At 40.4% G+C, this 12,096-nt stretch overlaps 1 protein-coding gene across 11 annotated transcripts in view; it reads right to left on the reverse strand.

The window, feature by feature from the left end:
• HUWE1 (HECT, UBA and WWE domain containing E3 ubiquitin protein ligase 1) overlaps positions 1 to 12,096 on the reverse strand; it is a 428,879-nt gene that overhangs the window by 342,910 nt on the left and 73,873 nt on the right. For all 11 annotated transcript variants that reach the window (XM_085898286.1, XM_085898280.1, XM_085898284.1 and 8 more), the window contains exons 22-23: positions 9,246 to 9,466; positions 6,696 to 6,753 (exon numbers count right to left, since the gene is read on the reverse strand). In XM_085898286.1, coding sequence (XP_085754412.1) covers positions 6,696 to 6,753; positions 9,246 to 9,466 — 279 coding nt within the window. The remainder of the gene's footprint in view (positions 1 to 6,695; positions 6,754 to 9,245; positions 9,467 to 12,096) is intronic.

Genomic DNA, 12,096 nt, shown 5'->3' on the forward strand with positions numbered 1-12,096 from the left:
AGTTATTCTGTCCAGCAGTGCATAATCAGGTGTGATAATTCCCCACTTTCAAGTAAAAGAAAAAAATAATCTAAGTTGAAGTGGCCATTCCAACTTCATAGAAAGTTTCCATGTACACTCAGACTACAACCTCCACTTTTCAATCCATTTCGTCCAGTGGTTTACAAGTGCATAAAATACAGAACATGTTTTTAATTTTATAAGTTTTTCATACAAAGACCCTATTATTTCAAAGACTTATACTCTGTCTCACTGCATTTGACAATACATATTTAGAAAGAGACATCCAAAACATCCAGTCAGAGATCAGCTTCGACCGTAACAACGTCCATTGCTTTCAACAGTTGCGCTGCTCAGGTCAAGGAATTTAAAAAGCAGCGCATTGAACTGATCACAAATCTACCTTATTCAATGGACAATGTACCCAGTGACTTCTGGTGATATCCAAAAAAAACAATGAAAGCCTTCATTGTCACAACTTCTTCAGGTCAGCGTTGGTGTCAGCAATCAGTGGGCTTTATAGACTACTGAAGAAAGCTTTGTTACATAATTCACACAACAGATGGACAGGTGTCATAGGTGTGATATAGTACTCAGGGATGTTGAGAAGTGAAGCACGTGCCATTTTTGAATGTCGAGCATGTTTCTTGAAATTAATTCTCTCATAAATACAAATATAGAGCGTGATAATGAAATACAGATGGGGGAAAGCTGTTGTTCCCTACCAACGTACTCAATATCACGACGGGCACAACATACTATCCTGGTTCAAGAGATGTGACTCAGACATGATTACAGAATAATTTTATGGATTTGTACAACTTTAAATTTGTCAAGAATACAAACTGCATATCAATCATGGTTTAAACCATTGGAATAAAAATATTTGGTGAGTGGATGAACAGAAAAAAAAAAAAAAAACACATGAGGGCTGAAGAGTATTGTTGATGATTTTTAAAGGAATGAAAATTGGGAGAAGTTTAGAGTCTGCTCACAAAATTTAGGTGTGTGTTCAGAATAAAGCACATGCTGGAAAATGATCACCTTGCGCACACACGCACAAATATTTTTTCATCGCATCAGCTCAGAGTTGACTGAAAGTACTGGTCATTTTGTGTTTCTCAGTCATGACATTTCAAACATGAAAGGTTTGTAGCTACTGTAAGATTGGTGTAAGATTGGTGTAACCACTGTAAGATTGGTGCCAAACCTGACATTTGACAAAATAAAAAAAATAATAAAAAAACCAATGGTATCTTGCCAGAAGGTGACCACGTGTGACTTCTTTAAGGTCACACTGAGGTGAACAGAGCTGCTATCCACCAGGAGCAACTCCTTGAGGAATATCTGCCTCCGAGAGATTCCGATGAGAATCGTAGTACAGAGTCTTCTTCTTCCTCTTTCGGCTTGCTCCCGTTAGGGGTCGCCACAGCGGACCAACAGTCTCCATTTCGCTCTATCCTCCACATCTTCCATTGACACTCCAACCACCCGCATGTCCGCCCTCACCGCATCCATGAACCTCTTCTTTGGCCTTCCTCTTCTCCTCCTGCCTGGCGGCTCCATCTTCAACATCCTTCTCCCGATATACTCCGTTTCCCTCCTGTGCACATGTCCAAACCATCTCAATCTCGCCTCTCTCACTTTGTCTCCAAACCGTCCTACCTGCGCTGTCCCTCTAATATACTCATTTCTTATCCTATCCATCCTCGTCACTCCCAACGAGAATCGCAGCATCTTTAACTCTGCCACCTCCAGCTCCGCTTCCTGTCTTTTTGTTAGTGCCACCACCTCCAAACCATACAACATAGCTGGTCTCACTACCGTCTTATATACTTTCCCCTTCACTCTTGCAGCTACCCTTCTGTCACAAATCACTCCTGCAACTCTTCTCCACCCACTCGATCCTGCCTGCACTCTCTTTTTCACTTCTCTCCCACACTCTCCGTTACTTTGGACAGTTGATCCCAAGTATTTAAACCAATCCACCTTCCCCACCTCAACTCCTTGCAACCGCACCATACCACCACCCTCCCTCTCATTTAAGCACATGTACTCCGTCTTACTCCTACTGACTAACATTCCCCTTCTCTCCAGTGTGTACCTCCACCTCTCAAGGCTCGATTCAGCCTGCTCCCTACTCTCCCTACAGATCATAATGTCATCCGTGAACATCATAGTCCATGGTGACTCCAGTCTGATCTCGTCCATCAACCTGTCCATCACTATTGCAAACAGGAAAGGGCTCAGAGTCGATCCTTGGTGCAATCCCACTTTAACCTTAAACCGGTCCGTCATTCCTACCGCACACCTCACCGCTGTCACACTGTCCTCATACATATCCTGCACGATCCTCACATACTTCTCCACCACTCCCGACTTCCTCATACAATGCCACAACTCCTCTCTTGGCACCCTATCATAAGCTTTCTCTAAACCCACAAACACACAATGTAACTCTTTCTGGCCTTCCCTGTACTTCTCCATCAACATTCTCAAAGCAAACATGGCATCAGTGGTGCTCTTTCCTGGCATAAACCCATATTGCTGCTCACAGATCGTCACCTCTCCTCTCAACCGAGCTTCCACTACTCTTTCCCACAACTTCATGGTGTGGCTTAACAACTTTATCCCTCTGTAATTTCCACAGCTCTGCACATCACCCTTATTCTTGAAAATCGGAACCAGTACACTGAATCTCCACTCCTCCGGCATCCTCTCACTTTCCAAGATTTTATTAAACAATCTGGTTAAAAACCCCACTGCCATCTCTCCAAAACACTTCCATGCCTCCACTGGTATACCATCTGGGCCAACCGCCTTTCCACTTTTCATCTTCTTCATAGCAGTCCTCACTTCATCCTTACTGATCCACCCCACTTCCAGATTCACTATCTCCACCTCTTCCAACCTTCTCTCTCTCATTTTCTTCATTCATCAGCTCCTCAAAGTACTCCATCCACCTTCTCAACACACTCTCCTCGCTCGTCAGCACATTCCCATTTGCGTCCTTTATCACCCTAACCTGCAGCACATCCTTCCCAGCTCGGTCCCTCTGTCTTGCCAATCGGTATAAATCCTTTTCCCCTTCTTTTGTATCCAACTTCTCATACAGCTCGTCATATGCCTTTTCCTTGGCCTTTGCCACCTCTCTTTTTGCTTTTCGATGCCACTCCTTGTACTCCTCCCTACTTTCTTCATCTCTCTGACTATCCCACTTCTTTTTCGCCCACCCCTTCTTCCTTATACTTTCCTGTACTTCGTCATTCCACCACCAAGTCTCCTTATCTTCCTTCCTCTGTCCAGATGTCACACCAAGTACCTTCCTAGCTATCTCCCTCACAACTTCTGCTGTCGTTGCCCAATCATCCGACCCATCTTTACCACCATCCAATGCCTGTCTCACCTCCTCCCTAAATTTCACGCAACAGTCTTCCTCCTTCAGCTTCCACCATCTGGTCCTTGGTTCAGCCCTCACTCTCTTCCTCAACCTCCTCATACAACACCACACTGATTCTCCAACCAGAGAATCGTTCTACAGAGTAACCATGAAAAATATGCATTTGCCTCATAACGTCACCAAATGACGTCATAATGTCTCAAGCTTGACATATTTAGAAAGCACTCATCGAGGTGTTCAATTTGAGGTATTACACGATATGGTACCTTAGATTTCAAAATTTGACCTTGGGGTCAAAAACTTTCGACCTCCAGCGTTAACCATGAAGGTCAAGGCCGATCGCCACCAAAAATTAATCAGCTGAGCACCAGACCATGAACTATATTCCCATGAAGTCTGAAGACGATCCGATCAAAATTACTCAAAAAATAAGGGTTTCGTCGACGCCCCTGATTTGCGACAAAGTGACCTTGACCATTGACGTTGAAAAATGTATGCACTGAAAGGGATCTCTATAGGACTCTGATATGCGGTTACAAAAATTTCCAATGATAACTGTGCTCTGCAGAGTGATTGATACGTGATTCCAGACAGACAAAAAAAAAAAAATTCAAGCTGACTTACATATCTTGCAAAACTTCGTTTTGGCAAGATAATAAAAATTACCCCCGTGTGGGGGTGACGGTCATCTCTATAATACCACAAGTTCTCAATGTTCAGTTAACTGCGAAACAGTCCAAACTCACCGTTTAGATTGAAATAGCTCACAGAGATACACTAGGATAATACTACTAATGACATAATTAATAAATATGTATTGTTCATTTAGTACCCGGATTAACACATCAGAATCACCTGTAAGTGCAATACGTGGTTTTCCAGTCCGTCCACTCTCTGGGGACAATTTCACTTCCAGTTGTAGAAAAAAAACGAAAAAAAATAGGCTTAGCTCTCAGAGATTATGTAATCCTGTAGATTATTCTTCACCGACTTTAATGCAACTTTCAGAATGAAAATTGGTCAAGTATTTATAGAGATCTTGAGGTTTGAAAAATCGTTAGAGCTTGTAAATTCATTAATTATTAATTCCACAGAAGTTTCGTGACACTGCACAAAGTAACATGTCAGGTATGAAAAAATATTTTGTATGCCAGATTCATTAATTAATAATTCATTAATTATGGAATGTACTCATTGATATATTAATCAGAAAGACCGAAGCATGTAGCATAATTTATCACATCCCCTCATCCGGGATCCGTGGCCTCTCCCCACAGCCTGCAGCCCTATGTCCGCCGGTGATTGTTAGATGTCGGCACGATCAAGAGGAGCCTGCGAATTATCCCTGCTGATGCACTGAATTGATGCAATCGTTCGGCCAGAATATTCGTTGTCAAGATGTTGCGTGATTAAATCACCAATACAGTCACTCGAATTTATACCGCCGACATACTTCTGAACAATCACCTTCACCTCAGAAACCACAGTCAATCTGAATCACGCTGGCCACTGCTCAGACGCCATGACCGGACTACTGCGCAGTTTGGTTAAAGATGACTCGGCATTTTGGCACGCGCGCACGAAATTATATTTTGAAAATAAATGCCGACGTTTACATTTCGGGTTTTGAAACTTTTGCACCTTCGGCGGAAAATGTATAAATATAAAAGGCTAAAAATGTGTTTTATATTTATATTTCATTTCTCCTTCCTTCCTTATCGCATCGGCGTTTTTGGGCATCTTCCAGATCACGTGACGATCAAAAGGGAAGGAAATTCAAAAATCTGTCCGGTTAGATACAAGATAATATTTTTTACTATCATGATCAATAAACAGTTGCCGAATATCTTGTAGAATGGCAGACTATAGGTTTTGAAAATGGCGATTTTTATAACTTACGTGACCTCGTGACCTCGTCCCTGACCTTGAACCCGGGCAAAAGTTATATTGTTGTGCAACACTCATCGACCTCGACCCACATACTAAGTTTCATCAAGATCGGAAAGAAAAATTGACGACGTACGGACATTTGGTCCGGCTTTATTAGGTCATCTCGGTAGAGATGACCTCATAAAAATAATAAATAAATTAATAAATAACCATTGCAAAACATGGATAATTCAAAGTTGTAAGCTCAATCCAATCAACAGTTATACTTTTGAAGTCATTTGTGACATGGCAAAATTGATACACCAACATTCTCCAGAATCAAAGATGACAAAGTAAACAGTTACTAACCTGAATCTCTATGACTGCAGAAATTATTTATTTAAAAATAATTAATTAATAAAATAATAATAAATAAAATAAAGTTATATATATATATATATATATATATATATATATATATATATATATATATATATATATATATATATATATATATATATATATATATATATATATATATATATATATATATATATATATAAAAAAAAAACAAAAACAAATAAACAAACCTGCCAACAAATGTGTGTTTTGGGGTATATAAAAAAAAAATCTCCCTCATACCAACACCACACTGAACTCATTTTAGCCTCATGCATTCACGAAGTGACAGGAGATGGTATGACAGTCTCCGCAAACAGACAAACATCAGTATCACACCCCCAAGGCAGTACACTTTAATATTGACTCCAAAGAGGCCTTTAGTGCAGTTTAAAGTGGTCTTGTGTCACGGTACCATTTTGTCATCCCATTCAACTCGACTTAATGTGTAGCTTCAATTCAACATAGGATTATGCCAAAATGATCTGCACCAATTCCTGAATGTATGTTGCATGGCCTACAAGCTCCACAAGTGTACATAGGCCTTGCAGCATACTTTATAGACCACAGATGCAAGGGTGATGTGCTGAAGTACGCGCACACTACCCATGGTTTAAAGTACACTGCAATACCCACAAGCTCGAGAAGTGCGTCCAACCTGCATTGGGCACGGTTCAACAAAGTGGTCCAATTTAACGACAATAATTTGGTTTTACCTACAATATGCAATACGTCCCAGTTAGACGATTAATCCTGTGTTCTACATTTTAGTTAGTGGACAGTAAATATCACACATACGTTCATGAAAATAATGCGAGTTATTGCCAACAGTCAAACAAGAGTCCTGGTCACCCAGTTCTTGAACGTGGGGCAAAAACGTTCCCCACCAGCCAACCCCACAAGAAGGTGGGAATAAATGTGGTGCTTAAAGTAGCAGCAATAGGATTAGCAGGAATCATTGTAATAGTAGCAGGAATCATTGTAATAGTTGTAGCAGTCATGTATTCACACAAGAAAAGAGACTCACCACATTAAGAATGTAATCCATTAATGGAATTGGAATTCTTTCCTCATTTCCAGTGGACCTAGTGCAAATTAGAGACAAAACCATCAGTTATATTTGGTTATGAACACCCACCCTCACACAAACACCACATTGATGCCTGTAAATTGAAGGAAATCACAAACTGGAAAACAGACAATGAGCACATGGGCAAGTCAAAATAGGGTTTGACCAAGGACAAATTGGAATAGAAATCAAACCTGTGGTAATATCTTATGACAAACATGGTAAATAACATATAAAAAAATGTAATGCAAAATATTTGGTGGAACATCATTTTTGGGGGGTCCCGAGAAATTGGTAATTAGGGACCTGGCGAAATTAGGTTGCAAAGAATAGTGACCACAAATATGATTACAGCTGGATTTACTTTGCTTCTTATGATACTCTGATAATGTCCCTTTACAGTCTTAATGAATAAGAATGACTGAAACAGCAGCCTGTGGCTAAGAGAGCCCCAACCCCAACCCCCCCACCCCCCACAGGCCCTGATACAGGGTTACCAAGACTAGATTTGTTTCACATTCGTTTAATAATCACTTCAATTACCAAAGAGCTCATAGGGAATCATATTAACATCCAGAGTTCATCAACTGTGGGGAGATGCCGCCCCGAGTCTGAAAAATATTACCAAATTTGGTACTCTTCCACTGTAAGTTGATGACAAAATGCAGTTCACGTCAAATTGTATGTGTCATCCTCTGCATTGTCATCCGAGTTCTCGGTTTTCATATTCTCAAGGATGCCTCTGCATTCACTGCAAGCTGGTGTGCATTCCAGATAAAGTCCTCTGCATCCACAACGTTTTCCGCACCGTCTTGCATTTGCATCTTATGACCTCTAACAGTGCTTTGGGTGCCACATCCAAATCTGTCATTAGAGGAAGCATCTTCCCTTCAATAACTTTCCAGCACCAGTCCTCTGCCTGCAAGTTCAATGCCCTTCCACTCCTGCACTTGGTGATAGACACGGAAACTGTGGTACTTCATTGCTCCTGAACTTGGTGCCAATCCATTTGGGTGCACCACCTTTTTGATTGTTGTGACTTGTTCTTGGAATCTGTGGTATCTTAGCAAATCTTGAATGTCATTGGACTTTGTCTTGTATAAACAAAGCATAGCTTTCTGTCCTGCCTGAATCATCTCCTTCTTACTGGATGCAGAATTATTAAAAACCACAGCCTGCTCTTGAAAGCATTCACTGTTCTGTAGCAAGTTTAAAGCCACACCCTTCCCAAAACCAAACACTCGTGAAGTCGTGTCACATCCGAGAATACCATGGACAAATAGAATATTCTCAGACGGTCTCGCCAAGGTGCTCATGTACACATCTGATGTTCAGAAATTTTTCAGTCTGTCCCTGTTTTGGCTCAGGTCTCCAGAAGACCTCATGGCCCAAGTTCTTTGCATGGCAGCAGAGGAGTACCAGAAGATCTGTGTCATCTCCAACGAGAATCACCTCACGCTGAGCTGCAACTTGTATTGCTGTCTGCACGATAAGCAAGTCAGCGTCACCTCTGGCATGATGAACTTCACAACCTACTGCTTCGAGGGAGTTGCTCAAAAAGTGAAGAAATCACTGCTTATTTGCATTATTTGATAGAAATTCTTCTTTTTTGAGTTGGAGGGTCATCTGTGGTTGAAAGTGAACTGTTCGGCCTTGGCGCTTTCCAATTCGTCTCTGATGGGTGCCATCTTTGGTAGATATTAGCAGGGAGTACTCAATAATTCTGAAACCCTGAACTCTCAAAAAACACCAAGAAACAAATCATAATGAGAGCCAGGTCTTATAGAAACAAACCAGATATGAAAATGGCTGTATTAACCTGCTATCTTTAGCATCCGAGATATGAGGATTTAGCATTGAAATGATGTCATAAATCATTACTATTTTCATATTTTAGCCCTAATAATCATTGGTACCACCAGCAAATGTGCAGTGACACGAAACAGGCTGAAATAAAGGATTTGGTTTTTGATCAAACGACAGAATTATAAACCTGTTTACCTTTGGAGAGCTGAATTGTCATTTGGGGGTGGGGACCCCCTGGGAATAAGATAAAGAACACACTAAACTGTTCAGTCATGTGTTAATTTGAAAGATTCGGTACAAAAACATGGGTAAACACACCAAGATTGTGGATGTCGCTTAATTATTCATAATGTTATCGTAATTTCTTCATTTTAGCCCGTGCGACAGTTGCTAATGGATGACAATTTTCAATCATTAAATACAATATGTTCCACCAAAAAGATTTTATTAGATTTTTAGTATGTCATGCAGCAGACCTTTTCTCAACAAATAAAAGAGGTTTCATTTCTATCCCAATTAGTCCTTGGTTTCACCCACTTTTGGGCTAGATCGACTGGCTCAACAAGGTACAAACATATTTGCAATCAGATTGCAATGGAAATATGAAGAACTGCATAATTCTCCAACCAGAAGTAATACAATTGGAACCGCCCATCAAATTGCTCACGTGCCAAACAAAAACCTCAAGTAGTGATGACTCACTGTGCATTTGTCTCCGTTTCAGGAGCAGATCCCTGTGTGCCACCATTGAAGCTCTGCATTGCAGAAAGTTCCTCCTCCTCCTCATCCTCACTTGAAGCCTCCTCAGCAGCATGATTGGGTCGTGTCGTCGGCGTTCCTACAGGTCCTTCTACTTTCTGAATTGATGGCCGCTGGCACACGTACTTCGGCTCACGACCCAGTGAGCAGATCTCTTCCAAGAGCTACAAGAAAATTTTATAACAGATGTTGACCACCAAAGAAAGCCAAGTCAAAGCCACCACCCAATGCTTCACATTGCCCAACTATATTTGTAAACTACATACCAAATCATTGTGACTTTTGTGAAAAACAAGAGTCTTAGTATAGCAGCTGAATGTACAAGACTTCAGCTAATAAGTAATGGTTTAACAGCAAAAAGTAAGAATTTAACTGATCGTTATCAATTCAATGTAGTAATAACAGTAAATATAATAATATCAGTGTCTAAAGCAGTGGCTTGAATTGTAAGAGAGCAAATAAAAGTACCAATTTGTATAATACAACAATAGCAAAAGATATTTGGGCTTTTGCAAATGCAAAGAGCAATAGATACACCAAATCCAGCAACATAAAACTCGAGTTTTAAAGCTCATTAACTGCCAATTTCTTTAGCACAAGGTCAGTTTTTGGACTGCCACTGGTAATATATAACCCAGTGCTATCCGCCACATGGTTGGGTTATTGGCAACTAAACTAAGCCCCTCACTGGCTTGCTGTTGGGAGGGTGACTGACACCCTACAGGACTAAAAACAACACCTAACAAAGGGTGTCTGAGCTCCCTTTGGGAGCCAACAGCCAAGCAGTAAGGAGATGGTGTCTCCTTAAAAAATAAAAATAAAAAAGACCCATAATCCGATTAGACCGGATTGTGACAACTCGGGTAGCCTGAGAGGGGTAGTGGAACCCTTGATGGAGAAAATTGCCATCAAAAGGCAGACAAGCTTGAATTAGTCAACGACAACCACAAAACCCATGGGGAACAGGGTGGGTACGCAGTGTTGCTGAAGCCGTGGAAGGCATGTTCCTTGTCTGTCCGATGGATGACAGACATTCTAATCAGATTCTGCCCCAACCACTTTTGTCCCATTTTCATGGTACAAGTAGGCAGAGATTTCTGTTTTTCAGTGCTTATTCATAAAAAATAAATAAAATAAACTTTTAAAATCTGCAATACTTTCAAATCCTCCAAATCTTGCAAAGCAAAGTCTATCATAAGCTTTTCCAAGTCAATATTTTGGGAGAGGTTCAGGATGCAGTTAACAATGGCTTGAATATGGAGATCACCTACATTTTAAGCATTTCATACGTTGAATGTTTCTCCAAAAGTTTGTTGTATAAAAACTTTCAACATGACATTGGTAGTTTGTTTCAGGGACGACATGCAACTGGAAAGCGTTCCAGGTAAGAAGGTAAAAGGATTCTACACCAGCATTTCCAAAAAGACAAGGCTATCGAGGAGACAACATGAGAATGGTCAAAACGTGATGTGACAATGATGTTCAATATCTCAAAGTAATGGATCTGTTCTGTCCACTTCACCATGGAACGTCAAACTGGGGCAGTCGGGCATTTAGGCACAACAGAGGGCCTGGACCAGGGGAAAAATTATTTTTAAAGGTTTACATTTTCAGAAATAGGAGAGGAATGCGATTTTAGGATGTATATTTAAACATCGTATATTAATCGTTGAGGGCTGAAAGTCGATTTCAATAGATTCCTGAAAAAAAAAAATATTTAAAAATTTTTTTTTTTTAATGCAGCAAAGTCATTCATTGCTGTTAAACATATTGTGCCTGTTATAAACAAAACATTTTCCCACAGTTTCAAACTTTCCAGAAAATGGTTATTAACCAGATGTGCATTACAGAAAACCGAGTTTGTATCCTTTGTTTGTATCCCCCCCCCCACCAAAAAAAAAGACGAACCATTTTCACACGTATTGTTTGCTAATCTTATAGAGAAATGGTGTTCAATAGACAAGGGAGAGAATTTACTTGGTCAGTCCAAATGTCCCGCTTTAAGACCATACGGCTAAAGTGACCACTTGTTTTCCTCGGTAAAATGTTCAGCGAAATGAATAACATGGAGAAATAATAAGTTTTTTCCGTTTTTGCATTTTATTACCTCTGTCCACCGAAGGTAGACAGAGGTTACGTTTTCACCCGTCTGTCTGTCTCTCTTTGTGAACAAAATATCTCAAAAAGTTGTGGCTGGATTTGGACGAAATTTTATAGAGAGCTTGGGAATGTGACAAGGAAAAAATGATTAGGTTTTGGTGAAGATCTGAATCCGAATCTGGGCAGAGGTATGCGCCCCACCGAGTGCCCTTACAGTTATACAGTGCCTACAGAAAATCTACACCCTCTTTCAAAATTTTCACCTTTTGTTGCCTTGTAGCCTGGAATTAAATTGCATAAAATCAGACTTTTTCCACCTTTATTTGCACATCATAACCCATACCACAACTTCCAACTGAAAAACAATTTCTACAAATTTTAGAAAATTAATTTTAAAAATACAAAACTAGAATACAAAACTAGAGAGGTCTCCACCAGCTTTACACACCTTGATTGGGCAATAGTGGCACATTCTTCTGTACAAAACTATTCAAGTTCAGTCAAGTTGTGTGGGGAATGTTGGACAGCAATCTTCAAGTAATGCCACATATTTTCGATTGGATTTCGATCAGAGCTCTGACTGGGCCACTCAAGGCCATTTATACTTTTGTTTCTTAGACACTCCAGTGTAGCTTTGGCTGTGTGCTTCGGGTCATTGGTATGCTGAAAGGTGAACTTCCGTCCCAATTTCAGC

The sequence above is a fragment of the Eptatretus burgeri genome, chromosome 10 (genome assembly GCF_056783735.1).
Source record: "Eptatretus burgeri isolate ZD-2024b chromosome 10, Ebu_testis_v1, whole genome shotgun sequence".
NCBI lineage: Eukaryota > Metazoa > Chordata > Myxini > Myxiniformes > Myxinidae > Eptatretus > Eptatretus burgeri.